The sequence below is a fragment of the Anoplolepis gracilipes genome, chromosome 14, assembly GCF_047496725.1.
Source record: "Anoplolepis gracilipes chromosome 14, ASM4749672v1, whole genome shotgun sequence".
NCBI classification, from domain to species: Eukaryota; Metazoa; Arthropoda; class Insecta; order Hymenoptera; family Formicidae; genus Anoplolepis; species Anoplolepis gracilipes.
This window is the reverse complement of record NC_132983.1, coordinates 6,087,315-6,107,022: the sequence shown is the minus strand read 5'-3', so window position 1 is coordinate 6,107,022 and position 19,708 is coordinate 6,087,315. Positions and strand designations below refer to the sequence as shown.

The window sequence follows — 19,708 nt, the reverse complement described above, 5'->3', positions numbered from 1 at the left end:
GAACTCGTGGACGAAATCTTTTTAAACTTTAAAAAGCGGGACTCTATCACGTTATAAGTATACATTTATTTTCAAGATAGAGAATATCAAGACGGAAGTGCGCTATAGAAATTATATCGAAACCGGTAAATTCGTCGAGAGGATCACTTTTGAAGAATTCGTGAAACTTTACGTGAATCACCGACCGGCGTTCGGACTTTGCATGCGCCAAATAAAGGAAGCTTTCCGTAATTTCATCGATGAGAATTCTATTAATATGAAAAATCCTACCTTGACAAGAGAGCAGTTTATAAACATTTTACTCGGTAAAGTAACGTCGAAGACCTCGATAGAAGACGACGAGCGTGTCGGCAAGTCCAAGTTAACTTCTTTAACCCTTCGAGTCACGAATTTGTCTAATTGTCAGTATTTTATAAAATTTGGTTTATAAGGGTTTTTGGGGCCACTGATTACGAATCCGTTGTCAGATTTTCAAAATTCAAGATAGCGGATCCACGAAATTTTACTTCCGCCATATTGGATCCCTATATTAAATTTTGGAAATTAAATTTCTTTTCCTTTAGATTCAGATTCTGCGATCTACAAAAACCTTCAGAGAAAAAATTTAAAAAAGAATACGACTGTTACTTTTAATTTAGAACAGAAAATATTGCTTTTTATATTTTTTTATCAAAAAAAGGATTTAACAAAAACAATACGGTGGAAAATTGTAAAAAAATTCTGAAAAATACTTTAGAGTGTACTAAGATTATAAAAAAATTGCCGTATTTATTGTCATAATAGATTAGTGGAAAATGCATTTTTTCGTAAAAAAGTACTAATTTTGACTGTTTATATATGGTATTTTTGCAATTAACAATTAATGACTGTTTATATTTTTTTTACACTTATTAATGTTCTAGAGACTCTGTAGAAACAAAAAATCCGGTATTTGTTGATAAAAAAGTAGTTAAAACAATAAAAAAAACTACGAAAAAAAAGGTGGGTCTTTGGGTGATCCGCTGTGACTCAAAGGATTAAGTATCACTCAACTTTGATCGCAAAAATATGTATAAAATCTATACCTTTGTAATTTTATATCATTATTGATTGCATTTTGATATAAATTAATAATCTGTCAAATTTTTAATTCCCATATGATCTGTCTGCTTAATTTAATTTTTGCTCGTGCTTCTAATTAGAGAGAACATAATTGTTTCTCAAACTGTACATTAATTAATTATTAATGAGTAATTAATAAAAATTAATATATAATTATTAATAAATATTCAAATAATATATAAATATTATTAATAAATATTAAAAATTAATTTATTATAATTAATTTATTATATACTGTATATTAATTAATGTAACAATCTATACTTTTCTATGTTAAAACAGTTTCAAAATTTACGGACACTACATTATTGGATCTTGAATACATAAACTGAAACAAAGTTGAATATATTTTCATTTTTTTTCAAAGTAATTCAATTTTTACTTGCAGTACTCAACGAGACTTGTCTCTTCAATTTATATATGGTGTTGTGTGTGACAGGTGAACCGTTGACTTTGGAAGAGGCATACACGTATCTTAAATTGCTCGTGCCTTCTGACGAGGAAACGACGGAGCCGTCAAGTCCATCGGAAAGAGACGTGTTTTTCAATTTCCTTTTTCTTCCGCCAGTAATTATCTCCTCAAATTTGTTGAAAAATAGACAATATGCAAATATAGGCAGTAAATGTAGAATAAACCAGATAAACTCGTCGAGAGTAATGTATTGTTACGTTATGATACAGACAATATCTTACAAAGATTTTGCCGTGGACATTATGGGTATCGAAACATTGGAGGAAACTGAAGTTGACAATCGGAGAAACCAACATGATGATTATCCGTAGCCGCGCGGTACTAGAGATTTTTTTTTTTTTTATATATATATATATATATTATATACATATATACTGCTGTGAGATGAGAAATAAACGAAAGTGATGGAAGCAACCCTAAAACAAAAAACCGAAACTGTTTATTTCTTGTAAACGTCAACTTAAATTAAAAGAGAAGAAAAGAAGAAATGCAGAGTGGCCGTCGACATTTGTCCATCATCCATTCCTTCGAGATTTGCATAAAGGGATATAATAAAGCAGCAATAATATATTCCTCTTAAAAGAAAAGATCAATATTTTGAGATAGTATCTGATAGTAGTGATTATGAAAAAAAAAAAAAAAAAAAAAAAAAAGTGATATATTTAACAAACTATATTTTCTTTTCTCTTTTTTTTTTCAAAACTAGAGAGGACACAGAAAAATATAGCAGGCTTTATGTTTACTACTCAAACGACTTTATATTTTTTACTTACAGTGAAGCAGTCTATGCTTTTTTTTAGCTGCATTTATTCACAAATTTAATCAAAGTGCGTAAAAGAGAGAAGAAATTAGAGATGAGAAAAAGGAGAAAAAAAAAGAGAAGGATGGAGATGAAGAGAAGAAAGGGAAAAGGGAAGAGGGGGGGGGGGAGAGAGAGCGCTGTCAATCTCGCACACGAGAATTATTTAAAATATATTGAGAAACTTTTTTCTATAATGATTTCTTCCTTATAATGGTTGATACTATCATCTGCCAAAATATTGTTCTTTTCTTTTGAGATACAGGAAGCATAGTCTTCATTCAATCTATATGATGTATTTGGTCGAATAAAAAAAAAATATAATAAAGATTATTTAACTCGCGCTCTTTATTTCCAATAAAAAGAGAGAAGCAATCCGTCAAGTGTTTCTTTTGTTACGTTACCTTGTCTATCAATAAGTCTAAAACAAACGAACTGTGTCTATGCTTTCTATATCTATAGAGACACCCTGTATATGTATGTTGAGGATTTGAAGCACAAAGACTCGCAAAGTCGCAATCATTCCCGACAGAGTTGTAAATATAAATCAAAGATTGACGTAAACATATCCATCGCATATTGAATATGTAATAGCTATACGTTTACCTCAATCACTATACATTAACTTACGTTTATGATTTATGTTTACGATTCTGTAGGTAACGATTACGATAATCTTTATGTTTAGGCCTTATATCAGCAGGTTCTATTTTAGTTTTGCTGACAGTCTGTCGACAGACATAATCGAAATTAATGGACTCTGTAAATAAATTTATAGCCTTTCTGCTGACAAAATTTGTAGCGGACATTTGCCAAAATCTGTTCAAACAGATTTGACGAGGATTCTATATGCAAAAATTAATCGAAAACATACAACAAAATTTTTTTACATAAGATTTTGTTTTCGAGAAAAATCAACTTTACAATTTGGAACATCGATAATATATTTGGTTTTTTTCATTTAAATAATTTTTCTCATATTTAAATTTTTTCGTCTCGAGAGTGATTATTAACATGTAAACATACAACTATTATTCATTTAATAACACAAATTAAAATGATTTAACGAGTTAAAATAATTTACACTAAAGAAAAATATTGTACATGAAAAAAAAATATTTAGATAAACATTATTTTTTTTCAATAAAGAAAATATGTATATCTTTATATAATTTAAACAATCACGCCAATTAAGCTTAAAAAAAGTATGCTATTATTAATTTTCCAATTTTCAAAGTCTTTTCTCGGAAATGAAATCTCATATAAAAAATTTTTATATTTTTAATTTATTTTTTCATAGAACCATCACTTTTCCAGTGGTATTATCAGTTTTACGGGTGCATGTATGTGAGTGTGTGTGTTTATATATGTATATATATATATATATATATATATATATATATATATACATACACACATGTACACATACACATGAATATATATACATTCATGTTCTCTATTTTATATACACTTCCGAATTTCATGTATATATATATATATATATGGTGCCTTGTAATTGTTGAATAGTCTGCTAATGTAGATTCTTGAGATCATTTGGAGACGATTTTTCCTCATTGAAAATGTCGAGGCATCAATAATTTCCGAATTATAAGCGATTAAAAAAAAAGGCGTTTTTTGCAAATTAAAATTTTTAAAGTTAAAACTACATTCTTCAGTTAATTGCAGATAGAGTTTACTTTAATAAAATTTTAATTTAAAGCTTAATTACAAAGATATATATTAAAATAAAAATTGGAAACTTGCAAGAAATGACGACGTCTCTCGTATCATCGCTGAGGAAAAATCGGCTCCGAATGATCCCGAATGAGAGTCTGTTATTAGCAGGTTTTTCGCCCAATTACAGGACAGCTTGTATATAACAAGGTTTTTCAAAGTTAAATAATTAAACTTCGCATACTCTATGAATAGAACTATCGTTTAACTTTGAACACCTTGTATATATGTATACGAACTGACTGTGAAATTGGAATATATATATATATAAACATGATGGTTACACGTTTCCTCGTATATATCCTATAATACTGTTTAAAGCGAAATTTTCAGTAAATTCACGAAGTTCCTCGTAGTTTCTAATATTAACAGTACTTTCCGCACATCGTTGTTTTATTAATAGATTATTCTCATGGTTGAAAAATGGCGCCTGCTTTCCAATTTAATTAAACACGTTTGTAAATCTCATTGATGCAATATACAAGCGTCGATATAATTAATCGGCTGTTCGATGTGACACAAGACTGTCGACGGAAGGGCTGTTTCGGCTGCTGAAAGAATAACTTTTTCACTTCAAGGTATATTTTACCTCATGGTAGACTAGAAGCAAGGAAAGATTCACCTCTCAACAGGTACAACCGCTTTAAGGAAGCGCTACAATTCGAACATAGCCATTTTGTTAAAGAGAACAGTTAATGATTAATGATACAAACTTAATAAATTTAACGATTTAAAAATTTATAAAAGTTTCAGAAAGAAAAAACTGGCAATCATCCGCGACAATTAGATATTTAGCATTAGAAATTTAAAGCCTCGTCTACAATAGCCGTAGAACGTAAGGTCGCAAGCAAATTGACCAATGACAGTCAAGCATTTTCGAAAATTGGTCAATTTGCGACCTTACGTTCTACGGCCATTGTAGATGACCTATAATACTTTTGTGAAACTAAAAAAAAAAAAAAGAAAAAATGCGAGAATTGACGCAACGAGAACAGCTAAGATCAATGCAAATGTCATCAGCAGTGCCACGTGACAATCGCTATCAGATGCAAATTTTAAATTCGTAAAACGCTGTGTCCTGTCTTTATGAAGATTCCTATGATTTTGCACCATCGTCAGCATCCGCTATCAGCCTGTTTATCTGCCTACCTATCTATCCTACCTATCAGTGTGTTTATCTATTTATCTACATTCCTACTTCATTATATTTATACATGGCGCCGTCGTTAAAAGAAATACAAAAAAATGTACACAAAAACCTCATGTTTTCATTCTTACAAACTCTAGGACGTATTTACACAAGTATGTACAAACATTGTCTACATATCGGCTTAAGAAAAATATCAACATGGAACAGTGTGTAGTATCTTTTTTCTCCTTTTCGTGGAAAAAAAAGAAAGAAGGAAAATTCTAATATTACACCTAAAAGCAACGATTTCTCCACCGATTGATTCGAATTTAGTAATTAGAGTACGCCGTCGCTCATCATCATTGTCCCGTTTGTATCATCTTACTATCAATCGCAATACTCCTCATTGTTCTGTACAATACCGTGTTTCTTCCGACAATCCGGACAATACCACTTGCCCTTGGGCGGCACCATTATACCGACACACTCAAAATGGAACCATTCGATGCGGCAGTCCTCGCCGTCGCAGGCTATCATCTCCGACACTTCGTCATACGGGCAACGGCAATAACAATAAATCTTGCCAGGCCGCTCCACGGCCGACGCGTTTATACTCGGCGGCATCGTCAGGTTGTTCTTCATCTGGTTAATCTTCGTCTGATCCTCCGTCTGATCCTCCGACTCGCTACTGTCACTGCTGCTCTCCGCAGGATCGTCAGATTCGGTGGCGGACGCTGGCGCGATGACGCGCGGCAACGTCTCGGGTAGGACCGCCTGCTGCTGGCTAGCTACCTGCTCCATCTGAACTACCTGGGACCTATTTCCATATGTCTGCGTAATTGTCTTGCCACCCGAGGAATATCTGGGGGATACGATCGATCTCGGGTTTGGCGATGTCATCGCTGTCGGCGGTGGGGGCGGCGGTGGCGATGCGAAGGTTAACGGGCTGGCGGAAACCTCAACCTTCCGCCATCTACTGAACGCTGGATGCTTGTCCTGCGGCTCGTCATCACTCGAATCGCCATAAAATCGCTTCGGCACGCGTTTCCTTTTGGAAACCCTCTTGTTCTCCGTCTCCGGCCCACTGGCACTGATATGCTGATTTGGCACGCCGATGACGGTAGTAATCGATGTGTGTTGCTGCTGCTGCTGCTGCTGCATCATCTCCATTGCACCGCCAATACTGCTGTAGTGATCGTTGCATGTGACAGCCGGCAGTTGGTTCGGTGTCGAGGACCTGCTATTGGGATGCAGCATTGCTGGTGATGATGATGCGACGAATCCCGGATTTTTCCGGTAAAACGTCTTGGGAATGTTTAGCTTGATCGATTCCACTGTAGAAACTGTTGTAGTAGCATTACGTTTACCGCCTCTCTCACCCTTTCGTCGTTTCTTGGTCTTCGTTTTTCTCTTCTGCTGTTGTTGTGGTTGCTGATGATCCTCGGTGGTCATCACGATTGGCTCCGGTAACGCCTTTTCCGCATCCAAAATGCCGTTGTTGAGTGGTGTCGATGGTTGTTCCATTGCTGGTGTCAACGCTGGGATCGGGGCCGACGCCGGTGCGACAGCGGCCAATACCTGTAACTGATTGCGTTTCTCCGACAATAATTTATTGGCAAGCAATTGCGGATGTTCGTCGTAAAAGTCCTCGTCCGTCTCCGTCTCCTCGGTTTCCAAATCGGATTCCCGCAACAACGGCTTTGCCACGATTGTCGGAGGCTCGCTCGTTATCTCGGGGATCACCAGACCGTTCTCTACCGTGACCTCCGGCTTGTTCTCCGGCTCGACGGATTGCAATTTGTCCTCCGGCGCGGCTTCTTTCTCTTTCTTACTATGTTTTTCTTTACGATTGCTCGATTGCTTCCTAGGTGAACTCTCAGACGTGGAGCTATCAGAATCGGAACTGCTGCTAGAACTGGAGGAGCTGCCAGAAGAGGAACTGCTGCAGCTGCAGTTGGTGCCGCACGAGCAGCTGCTCGAATCAGTATCGCTCGAGGAATCACTCGTGGATGACGTGCTACCGCTTCTCTTCTTCTTCTTAGGAGTCTTTGCTTTTCGTTTATTCGCGTCGCTATCGCATCCGGCGTTACGATTTGGCGTACCGGGTGACGGACTCCTTTTAGATTTAACTCCGTCGCATTCGTCCTTTACGTCATCGTCCTTGGAAATCGCTTGAGCCTCGTCGTTCTTCTCCTTATCAGAGGAATACACTACGAAATAGTCGTGGTCGGCGAAGATAATACTTCTCAGATACGCGGCATCGGTCTCGGGTACGCTCTCCTTTAACGCAATGTTCTTGGCAGACTCCTCTACGTCCAGACTGGCGGCATATGTCTTGAAGTTGTCCCATATACCATCCATAATGCGTGCCTCCTGTTTCTTCTCCTCCTCGTTTCGCTCAACTTCGACTATGTCGTTGTTCAGTGCAGCAACATCATCGGCGACGACAACAGACAGCTCTTCGGTGGTTTCGGTGGTTTTCTTTTCCGCTGCGTCTTCGGCGATTTTTTCTTTTTCTAGCAGTTTCTCCGTGGAAGCGACCTTTTCTTCCTCGCTATCCGTGTCGCTTTCGGACGACAAATTCAGCGGAGGCAGATCGTACACGTCGACTACCCTTTTCACAGCCTCTTTGACATTCTTCGTAGTTTCGACACCCGTGACTCCCGTTCCGACCACGGCAATCCCATCAATGGTCGACGCCACTATGTCCGATTTTTCATCTCTTTCCGTAGGTGGAGTATGAACTATCTCCATCATATTCACATCGATATCTTTTGACTTTGGTTCTCTGTGAGCCGCTTGATGCTTAGCTAGGAGTTTCCGCGATATGAAACGTTCTGTGCATTCGTCGCAACCATACGGCGAGTCACCCGAATGCAGTCTTTTGTGTACCTTGAGTGCCACTGCGCGACCGAAGCTCAAGCCGCACTCCTCGCAGACGAACGCCGTGGGTGGTATACAAAAGTGATATATGTGTGGCCATTTCTTCTGCAGGCATTTCCGGCACAGAACACTCTCCGTGCCGTGTTTCCAAAACAGGTGTTTCGTGATGTCCGGTTTGTTGCGGTAGGCAATGCCACATCTGTAGCACAAATGGTGTAGCTTATGTTTCCATACGTGGTTCGAGAGACGCTGTTGGTTCCCGGTAGATTCTAGACAGACGTCGCAGACGTGATGACGCTTGCGCAGGTGCACCATGAGTCGAAACGCCGATGGGAGACTGGCCACCGAGCAGAGGCAGCAACGGTATCGCAGGTTCACGTTTGGCGAGTAAACACCGGGACACAGGTGGCACAACAGCTCACTATAACTATAAAATGTCGATTTGCACATTATGCAAATCAATATGGTTTTCTGGTGCATCTTTCGATTGTGCAGATACAATTCCTTGTGTATCGCGGAATGGAATCTGCAGTGAAAGCACTCGTATATCAACACTGCCGGAACATTGTACGTGCCATCCGTACTAGTATAGGTGTTTAGATTGAAGTAGCGAAACTCGAGCTCGTCCAGAGACCTCCTCACTCGTGTGGTGAACTGTTCCATCTGTATGATTATCGCGGGATGCTGCGGCTGAAATTTGTGTTCCGCCAGCATATGCAGACCCAGTTGCTTGCCGTTGATAGCTATGTGTCGCGCATGATTACAATAAACGCAGATAGGACTAGCTGCCTCGATGCAACGTTTTAGCAGCTCCTCCAACTCCATGCTGTCCAAAGTACCTTCAACATTCAGGTCAATACATGGAGCGTCCTCGCCGGCTAATGCGATACCATCGACATCAATTGTACCGTCTCTCCTCTGGTCCGTCTGGTCGCTGACAACACTTCTCGCCGTGTCTTCAGTATCATTGTTAACGAATTTTTCAATACCAACGTCGTGGCTCGGCATCGGTGTGACGGCAAAGGATTCTCGATCAGTATTCGTTTCAGTTCCGATTCCACCATTTCCTTCCTCATTCCCTTGGTTCTCGTCGTCGTCTCTCGCATCATTACATTTGTCACCTTCCATCTCCTCGTCAGCTTCTTCAACCTCCTCACCGTCTTCCGCTTCTTCATCTTCCTCCGGATTGCTATCCACTACCGCCAGTTTATCGCTGTCGGAATCGCTATCGTCCAGCATGTTATTCGCTTCGTCACCGCCGTTGATGTTTCTTTCCATTTTCGAACCGTTTAACATTTTGTTCGATGTCGATCCTTGGGCGTTATTATTCTCTTCGGACTTTTTGCTCACGGTAGTGGTGGTTGCAACGCTAAATTGTGAATTTCTGTTGCAAATCTTGATGACCAAACTCGTGTCAGAAGTGACAACAGCGTTAAACGAGACCGAAGCTTGAGATTCAGCGGCGCATGGCTTAACTGGCTTTTCTTCCTCGTTCTTTTCAATATTATCGACATGTTCCTTTTCTTTGGATTGCGGATCCAACGCATGTGATTCGTGTTGCGGACTAAATAGCGATCGATTGACAGGACTTTGCGCATTTTCCGGACTATTATACGCGTGAAATTCAGCCTCAATATCAGGGTCGCACGTCGTAGCATTTGTTTTGGTGTCCCTGGTCTCCTCGGTTTTCCATTGTGCTGGACTAGGTGGTCTTGAACTGCTCGAACGCGCCAAGTCAATATCGCTTTTATCGCACATTTCGTTGTTTTCGATATTCATTTTTTCACCTGTGCGCGACGTACATTCATCTGTAATACACGTTGAATCTTCTTTCTCGTTTTTATCTTCACCTATGTAACGTGACACTTCCATAATAGTCTCGGTTACACTGTCGTAAGGTTCATTGCGATCGAGTTGACAATTTTGAGCCGGCAACGTTTCTGCCAATTCCCTGTCACGATTGTTATACACGTCTTTATTCATTGCTTGCTCATCGTTCTCGTCGTTCTCATCAGACAAATCGCCCGTGTACCTGGACACCTCCATTATTGTCTCGGTAACTGTGTCCCTAGGTAAATTATTTGTTAGTTCTCTTTGGATATCGAGGTTGCGATTGAGTTGGCTCTCGTTACACGGGGTCTTCGTGCCTAGTTTCTTCGCTGATGCGATGGATCTTTGTTGGCGGAAATTCTGTGCACCATCTCCTCCGCTGTGCTTGCTCTTGTTATGTTTTATTATTTTTCTCGGTGGACCCCTGCCTCCGAGATTTGTAGTTTTCTCCAGCGGGAGGATAGCCGCTGGCGACGCATTGCCCGCGTGCGTCGCGTCGGCGACCGATAATGGCGTCCCGGAACCGTACAATTCCCTATCCGTGTCCGACGATAGCGCGAAACTGCAGGTACTCGCGTGTGTACCCGCACTCTGTCTGCATATGGTACATACCGGCGTCTCAGTGTCGGTCGCGTCCTGTTTCAACGCCAATGAACAATAATGGTTGAAAAAATCGTCCGTCTCCGAGAAAACCCTCTCGCAGCTGCAACAAACCAGATAGCAGGAACCTTTAAAGGCGTTATAGAAATCCTCCACCGAGGTAAACGCCATCTCCGGAACGTTGTGCTTCTTCATCAGATGGTACGACAGCCTCTCCGCCTGGCCGAACATGCCGAGGCAGTAGAGGCATATGTGACGCTTGTGTATGTCCCTCATATGTAAGAATAAGTTCCAGTTTTCGAAATATGTACCGCACGCCGCGCACAGATAAACCTTCCTCGTAATCTTGAAGTTGCTGGCGCTGTGCGACATTGGAGTACTCGACTCGGAGGTACTCGGCATCGGTGTCATACTAGGATTACAGGTGCAAGAGTTCTGTTTCGTGTTGGAACCGCAAACCGACCACGCCTGACACTTGGAGCATTTGTATCTCGCGGATGGTTGAAGGCCCAAACACTGAGCGTATTCCGTTATCTTACGCTCTCGTTTCCCTTCCGTTCTCCTGTCCTTGCCGGCCCTCGCATTAGGATGTTGCGTTTCTGGGGTGCTATTCTTCGGGGTGGAGGTATGTACCTCCCGTGCCTGGGCTAGGATGCGTTTCTTGAAGCCTTTGAAGCCTGTAAATTTCGGATTTGCTACTGTGTTTCTAGCAGACTCTTTTGCTATAATCGAGTTGTAGCGTATCAGCTGCTTCTCCTCTATTACATCTGTGTATACATCGTCGATGGAATGTCTCAATGCATTACCCAATGTCGAATCTTTGAGTCGTTGTTCCTCCAAGATATTCCACATATCTATAATTTTACCTTCTCCATCCTCATCTTCCATAATAATGCAAACTGTTGTAGCGATTTACCTGAAACAAACAATTAATTAGTTACATTTACACATTTATTTTTTTTTTCATACATACCCATACCATGTAAGATACATGTACATGTAAATTATCAAAATCCAAAGCATGAAAAATCGATAATAATAAAAATATATAATAATAATGATATTATAAATAAATATAAAATAATAATAATGCAATTAGCAATAACACAAATATATCTACCACTATTAAAAGAAATATTCCAAAAGTATCAGGTGACGTAGAGTAAAAACTTGAAGTTATCTGTGATCAAAAATTTCCTAAAATATAGAAACAGCATATTAATGCATTTTCATTAGAAATCTCATTCGGACATCGAAATTGAGATAATTGATGTTTATTGCGTCGCAACGTGCACATAATAATGCGTAGGCGGTGTTTCACCGAAAATAATCCCTCTTAATTCTACACGTGAGATTTTGGTCTTGTAGAAAAAACAAAAAAAAAAAAAAAAAAAAAAAAAATATCACAAGCTCGATATACAGTTACCTGTAGCATTTAGAAAAATACGGAAAAACCTCACCGCCACCAGGTCCGATTTCGCGATCGCACAAAATTGCCAACCTCCAAGAAAATGCGGTAGCGATTTAAGGGACACCGTCCTTTATTTCATATCCTGGCGACGACGGGACGAGAGAGGAATCGCCGGTAAAATCTATCACCGATAAACACTTTTTCTTCCCCGCCTTTCCCGTAAAATACTACGACAATCCTTGGCGTGGGCCAAGAAACGACGCTAGGAACACGAGTGACAAAAATGCTGGATGCGCGCGAGGATGACTCTCGAGCGCGGGCATTCGTAGAGAGGGAGGGAGGGAGGGAGGGAGAGAAAGAGAGAGAGAGAGAGAGAGAGAAAGAGAGAGACGTGACTAACGTTATACTTACTTCTCACAGGGCGTGAAACCGAGCCAATTATTCGATAGCGATGGTGGCCGCGTGAAAACACGACACGTAACCCGTAGTTGATGCCTCGACGCTGCCTCGACTCGCTGGTCGCGATAGACACGACGAGAAAGGTTAGTAAAATGGCGTCATATCAATGGGCGCTCTAACGTCCGTGCTTCCAACCTCCAACACGTACCCAGTGATGCCACCTTTTGTCATAGCGACCGTGCCATGGCTCGCTCCAACGACCGTCCTGAGAAGGTTAGTCCGCGGATCACGAGCGGACGTAGGTGAACTGACAGTTCAGGCGAATGACGCTACGGCTATTACTATTGTAGTTGCTGCTGCTGCTGCTGCCGCCGTGGATTTAACTTGGATATACAATGGGTGACAAGCGAGTGCGAGTGCCAATGTCTTGCTCCGCTTGTCCGTTGCTTAGGACCACCACCGCGCGAAATCTCGAACGACGATACATTTCGCGGCAACGTATATATATATATATATATATATATATATATATATATATATATATATACACACACGAGTGTATTATATTATTGTAGGGTCTCTGTAAATCCCAACCTCTTCATTTCAACCATAGGAATTCCGACAAGGACCGATGACCGGCGAGTAAACCGGCGACGACAGCGAGCCTAGTCCTCCGATCAGCGAAATTCTTGATACCTCTCGTGAGGAGTCGAAAGCGGGAACAGCGGGAAATGATGCGATTCCGCGTAGACAGCCTGTTTATGAACATACTAGATTGCGTTCCAAAACTTTATTTCTTGAAATATAACCTTTATAGCTTAGTTTACACCGAGCACTTTATACCCGTACTAAGTACTATACTAGCCAATCATGGCCAGACTTCTAAAGAATGGAATGGCTCTGATTGGCCAGTAGTATTTAGTGCGCGTATCAAAATATGTCGGTGTAAACAAGGCCTTATGACATATCCAGACAAACTTGCAAAAAAGTGCGTTCTCATTGAGCGTGTCACGCATGCGTCATCCCGTCACGTCATAGACTACGTTTACACGTCACCCTTAATCGGGTTTAATAACATCCGTAGTTCTAAGACTAACCAATCACAGTCATTCCATTCTTCAAAGGAATAGTTATGATTGGGTCATTTTAGAACTAGGGATGTTATTAAACCCGATTAAGAGTGACATGAAACGTAGTCATGAATTACCCAATCAAAACATCCCATTTTCGAAAATGCTTGACTGTCATTGGTCAATTTGCTTGCGACCTTACGTTCTACGGCCATTGTAGACGAGGCTTATGAGGTTCGTAGCATAAAGGTGCCTTTTCATGCTGACGCTCGACGCTCATTTTCAGCGTTAAAAGACATCACGTGACCAAAAATAAAAATACCAATTCGTCAATTTTGATCACGTGATTTGTTTTGACGCCAAAAATGAGCGTCGAGCGTCAACATTAAAAGGCACCTTAAGAGGTCCGACTGTAGTTGAATGGTTTCAGCGGCTCGTGAAAATTACCTTTAAGGTGCCTTTTCATGCTGACGCTCATTTTTGGCGTCAAAACAGATCACGTGATCAAAATTGACAAATGGATATTTTTATTTTTGGTCACGTGATGTCTTTGGACGCTGAAAATGAGCGTCGAGCGTCAGCATGAAAAGGCACCTTTACCTTTATATATATATGATCTATGGTCGAGCGTCGACATGAGAAGGCACCTTAATTCATAGAGACATCACAACACATTTTCGAACACATGGAACATAAGCGTATTCGAGATTCGAGAACGGAGTGTATGCGAATTAACGTCGATTATATATACTATCTTATTTCTCTCGCATCTCATATATATCACATTTGTTGATGCTACTTGGTTCTCGTGAGCCGACTGTATTACTGTGAAAAAAAAAAAAAAGAAAAAAAGAAACAAGATTGCATCGTATTTACGTCGCGTATAGCACTTGGCTCGCAGGTGGCAGGAAAATCTCTAGAGAAAAACGGAGATTCTCAAAGGCCAGGAGAGAGGGATCTCTCGCGTCTACACACACTCACGGACGGTGTGGGACGTTGTCATTTGAAAACGGAAGCCATCTTGTGTGTGGTCCGAGTCTCCCATATTATATATACGAGGAATAATAGTCGCGGTTATTCGTTTCGGATAAATTGCTCCGTACCTTTTCCAATACATCTAGACTATGCATGAACCATTTTGCCGCACGTTCACATAGCCATGGCTGCGACAAGAAAGTTGCAAGGTGAGGGGAAAAACGTCTTTCTAACAGCGTGTTTACATGCGACAGGGGATCATCAGTCGTGCTGCGGCATCTCACAGCTTTTTTTCCCCGTCGCCCTTTTCCTCCTCCACCCGTCCGATTCTATCGACTTTTAACGACAATCCTGTCAATTCGGTTCTTGCCATTTTACTTACAATCCTTCTGATATACCATCATTTCAGTGTCATGTCCCGATGCCAATGACGGATCATGTGTTCGGGGCACATCTTGACGGATCTAACTCCGCCTGATTTTGCACGGTTACGCTTGGGTCCCTTGTCATTGCGATCCTTGTCGTGATTGCCTCGAATTTTCCCTCGCAAACGCATCCATTCTTTCACACGTATTGGCATAACCTTTAAAAGTGTTGTACTTTATAAATCAGCTTCTTTTCAATTAATTGCAGCCAAAGATGATTTGGAATAATATATACGTTTTGCTGTTGAAATTCACATCCGCGTATATATATTTTTTTTTTTTTTTTAATATTATACACAAATAAGCTGTTACGCATAGCTGTGAGATGTCCGCTTTTTTTTAATTTTTTTAATTTATGAGAGAATATTTAGTCAAATACAGTCTTTGTGGCAATTTTTCTAACTTTACATTTTGTATATTTCGTCCTTTTCAGATTTTCATCTTGCAAAAGTAATAATTTTTCTAGATTTCTTTGTGTTTTTTTTTTTTACATCTCTAATGATATCTCTTAACGTTATCTTACATATATATGTTGTGTGTATGATTGTGTGAATTATAATTTATAATTTATCTTATTCAGAAAGTTAATGAAATAATTATTAATCTGAACTTTAACTTAACTCTATTACGTAGTAAGAAAATTGGTTTATTTTTCAGAAATATTTATACGATTAATTGATCCGTTAGATTAAATTGGAAACTAAAGAAAAGCATTGTATAAATTTCTTCTTAATTGGCAATAATTCAATCATTTTAAGTATATTAAAAAAGCAAACAAAATCTATAATAAACATCTGTATCGTTTCAGGTGAAATAGATCGGTGCCTTAAAAAAGTAACGGAAGGTGTAGAAACCTTTGAAGATATTTGGCAAAAAGTTCATAATGCCACCAACAGCAATCAGAAGGAGAAGTACGAGGCTGATCTCAAAAAGGAAATTAAGAAACTTCAAAGGTTACGTGATCAAATTAAGAGCTGGATCGCGTCAGGTGAAATAAAAGATAAGAGCACATTGCTCGACTACCGAAAATTGATTGAAACTGTTAGTATGCTTACCATGTATGCGTATCTACATATTATGCATTATCAAAAATACTAACGAATGTTTTATATGCATTGCAGCAAATGGAAAGATTTAAAGTAGTAGAGAGAGAGACAAAAACAAAGGCTTACTCTAAAGAAGGTTTGGGTGCAGCTCAGAAATTAGACCCAGCTCAGAAAGAGAAAGACGAGGTTACTAGTTGGCTCGCCAATTCTATAGACGCTCTCAACCTACAGGTACCAGTTATTATTACATTGAGAGCATTACTTGGATGGTCTTCGATAAATACTACTCAAGTACGAGTTACTATAACACATCTGTCATTATTTTTGATGTAGATGGATACATTTGAATCGGAAATAGAATCATTACAGGCGGGAAAGAAAAAAAGAATAGACAAAGATAAGCAAGATAGGGTAGACGAATTGAAGACGAAGCTCGACAAGCATCGCTATCATATTCGTAAATTGGAAACGTTATTACGTATGCTTGACAATATGTCTGTCGAAGTCAATACAGTAAGTCTTTTTAGTTCGATACGTAAAAACAACGTCATAACGTATATACATATACGGTATAACGTATCCTGTCACATAGAACAATTTTTCTTATTTATTTCTCCGTGAAATCGCCAACAGATTAAGAGGATAAAGGACGATGTTGAGTATTATATCGAATCTTCGCAAGATCCTGATTTTGAAGAAAACGAGTATATTTATGATGATATTATCGGCCTCGATGAAGTCGAGTTGTCCGGGGTTGGTATACCCTCGTCAGCAACGACGGATAGTAACAACAGCAACGAAACTGGAGGAACGCCGACTTCAACTAATTCCTGTACTTCGCCTATACCGTCACCATCATTGAGTTCAACTATGCATAATCATTCGAGCGATAGCTCTACAGATAACGATAAAAAAACAAAGGTACACACTTTTCATTTTTCATTTCGAAAAAAGAAATCGAAATATACCATAAGAATCGAGTTAAAAATAAAGCTCGATAAAATCGGCATCAGGACACAAAGGACACATCAATTCCGATGTCGCGTTTTGATTTCAGCCTGTGAAACCGACAGCAGTCAGGCCGCTATTGAATACACAAGCGAGCATTCCAACTACGGGAAGCACTGCCACCATAAAATCGAACATATTATCAAGCAGCACTCCGAGCAAAACCATTCCCATGACGCCTAGCCACAGCTCGCCTAGCTCTACGAGTAATCACATTGCCACCACTAATGCCGGCAATTTCGCCACCGTAGCTGCTTCGCACAGCAGTTCACAAACCATCCATTCTACCTCCAATAAAACATCCAGTAAGATATTTTTTTTCGTCACGGAAAATCAATTCGCGCTTTTTATAATATTTATTTTACACTAGATTTTTATATTAAATTAAATAATTATAAATCTCTTCAATTTTTTTTATAGCCCACAACAACGAGAATAGTCTCTTGTCGTTGTCTACGTCCAGCGTTACGTCAAATGTACCGCAAACGGTTACGCAGCAGCATAATAGTAATTCGGCGCCGATACAAACGACGCATGTGCTACACAGTCAGCAGAGTCAGAATCACAATAGCGAGACGGAAATGACCACGCCGATACCGCCGTCGTCATCGCCACAATCATCGGTCAGCAGTAGATCCTCCCCGATGCCTGCAAACTCTTGCTCGCCAGCACCGTCCACTGCCAATGGTCTCATCCCTAAGCTTCCTGATGGGAACATGTCCTCTCTAAAATCCATTGCCCAACAAGTAATTGTCCGAGCAGGTCTCGAGATACCGCCTTCCGAGCCGAATAGAAACATCTTTGACAGTACCAAGACGAACAACAACAGCGGCAACAGTGCCACGTCGGAAGCACACATTCCTCCGCTGCTTGGAGTCGCGCCTCTGGGGCCTGTACCATTACAGAGGGAACATCAGTTGCAATTCCAAATGATGGAGGCCGCGTACTGTCATATGCCACATCCGTCTGACTCGGAAAGACTACGTTCGTATTTGCCCAGAAACACGTGCACCACGCCACCTTATTATCAGCAGGTATATCTCTTTTATAGGTTTTATATTTTGTCTGATGCGTAGCATTCGCTACAACTCACAAGTGTGAGCTGACACGCACGTGCTTCGATTAGGTTCAGCTTCCCCATTCGGATACCGTGGAGTTCTTCCAACGTCTTTCTACAGAAACATTATTCTTCATATTTTATTATATGGAGGGGTCTAAAGGACAGTACTTGGCAGCAAAAGCTTTAAAGAAGCAAAGCTGGAGGTTTCACACCAAGTATATGATGTGGTTTCAAAGGCACGAGGAACCAAAAGTTATTAACGAAGAATATGAACAGGTTAATATTTTTTATTTTTTCTTTTTTTTCTTTTATTTATTTATTTTTTTTTTTTTAGAAAAAATTCTTTACGGAGAAATTATTTAATTTGTACATTAATCACTAATATTTTGCGACATTCTATACGAATCTTTTGCGTTTTAGGGAACGTACATTTATTTTGACTATGAAAAATGGGGACAAAGGAAAAAAGAAGGATTTACTTTCGAGTATAAGTACTTAGAGGACAGAGACTTGAATTAATAATTCTGTCACTCGTCAAGTCTTCGAGATACGCCATTTCCGTACCGGTATTGTGTTTCTGAAATTTTTGCAAATGATTCAGATAAAATGAAAAAATTCGGTAAAGAATATGACGGAAAAAAAGTAGAACAAATTCATGCATAAAAACCAATGAAAGCATTTCATTACATTTTGATGCTGCGACGATAAAATCTCTTTTAATCGTTCTTTCGAAGAGAAAAACCATTAATTATAAAATAGATGACATAAGAAAAAGAATGAAAAAATAAAGAGATTGTTTGGGAAAGAAAGCATAACTATTTGTAAATGATAACGATGTGAAAGAGCAAAAAGAAGAAAGAAAGATAGCAAAAAAGAAACAACTACACAAACCATATGAGATAATTCACTGTGCTGTGTGATAATAGGAGAGAATGAAAATGAAACAAGAGGGAAAGGATGGTATACTTGCTGGCGACTGATTCTATAATACCAGTACAAACATGCGTGCGGCCCTCCGTCGTCTGGCGGTTAAGTGGGGGGCGCTCATGCTATGGTATGTCTTAATGTTAGATTATAAGTAGCCTTTTTGTATAAAGTGTATCGAGGTATAAAACCCTTAAATTGAATTAATGTACAGAATGTGTAGAAATAGTGAATAATAATATTATGGAATATATTTTATTTCTCATTTAAATGAAACCTAAGTTGTGTTTCGATTTTATCACACACACTATAGCATATGTCATTTCACAATCTATATTTGGAAAAAACATTCCATCCATCGTGATTAGATCGATCGTGATTCCTCTGCTGTCTCGAAATAGGTTACTTATATGCGATTGATCCGAGGACGAGGGAGGCTCGTCAAGGTTTTAAGATTGTGTACCGGATATTATTAATAACAGTAGCGCGGTAGGCTAAGCTACTTTTCATGCTACACTCTTTGCAGTCCTTAGATTTGCAATATTATACTTTACAAATACAAGTTTACTATAATCGTCGAATGACGTTTATCACTATCGATATGCATGTGCGTATCTCTTTTATCGAAAATCGTGCGCGCGCGCGCGAATTTATTTATTAATTATAAATTATTTATTATAAATCTCGTTGATCGACACACCACAGCGCAATAATAATGATATGAGTGCATAATTTGCTAATGTTTCAAAGCATTATTTCCAAATAAATCGATCAATATTGTTCCAGAAAGTTAGAAAAGAAAAACATTACATTTATCAGGGTATCCGATATACTAATATTTA

At 39.4% G+C, this 19,708-nt stretch overlaps 2 protein-coding genes across 4 annotated transcripts; one reads left to right on the top strand and one right to left on the bottom strand.

The window, feature by feature from the left end:
- Positions 1 to 1,743: 1,743 nt before the first annotated feature.
- On the bottom strand, positions 1,744 to 12,779 carry Mesr4 (misexpression suppressor of ras 4). 3 transcript variants are annotated; one of them, XM_072906710.1, is made up of 3 exons: positions 11,975 to 12,286; positions 11,669 to 11,745; positions 1,744 to 11,464 (listed from the first exon to the last, which is right to left on the bottom strand). In XM_072906710.1, the coding sequence occupies exon 3, from the start codon at positions 11,434 to 11,436 to the stop codon at positions 5,623 to 5,625; it is 5,814 nt and encodes a 1,937-aa protein (XP_072762811.1). In that variant the 5' UTR covers positions 11,437 to 11,464; positions 11,669 to 11,745; positions 11,975 to 12,286; the 3' UTR covers positions 1,744 to 5,622. The 3 variants fall into 3 exon arrangements, with proteins under 3 accessions (XP_072762811.1, XP_072762810.1, XP_072762812.1); XM_072906709.1 differs by lacking the exons at positions 11,669 to 11,745; positions 11,975 to 12,286 and adding an exon at positions 12,371 to 12,779; XM_072906711.1 differs by lacking the exon at positions 11,669 to 11,745.
- Positions 12,780 to 14,244: 1,465 nt separating this feature from the next.
- Positions 14,245 to 19,119, top strand: Not3 (CCR4-associated factor Not3). The gene is made up of 9 exons (XM_072905771.1): positions 14,245 to 14,612; positions 15,637 to 15,869; positions 15,950 to 16,105; positions 16,208 to 16,387; positions 16,508 to 16,795; positions 16,932 to 17,187; positions 17,303 to 17,916; positions 18,009 to 18,218; positions 18,363 to 19,119. Exons 1-9 carry the CDS (start codon positions 14,588 to 14,590, stop codon positions 18,459 to 18,461), a joined length of 2,061 nt encoding a protein of 686 aa, XP_072761872.1. The 5' UTR covers positions 14,245 to 14,587; the 3' UTR covers positions 18,462 to 19,119.
- Positions 19,120 to 19,708: the final 589 nt, after the last annotated feature.

Bases quoted from the DNA above. Each gene is read 5' to 3' on its own strand.
- Not3 (XM_072905771.1), top strand. From the start codon at position 14,588: ATGGCTGCGACAAGAAAGTTGCAAG. The intron at 15,870-15,949 runs GTTAGTATGCTT...TATGCATTGCAG, and splicing joins ACCGAAAATTGATTGAAACT to CAAATGGAAAGATTTAAAGT. The intron at 17,917-18,008 runs GTATATCTCTTT...TGCTTCGATTAG, and splicing joins CGCCACCTTATTATCAGCAG to GTTCAGCTTCCCCATTCGGA.
- Mesr4 (XM_072906709.1), bottom strand. From the start codon at position 11,436: ATGGAAGATGAGGATGGAGAAGGTAAAATTATAGATATGTGGAATATC.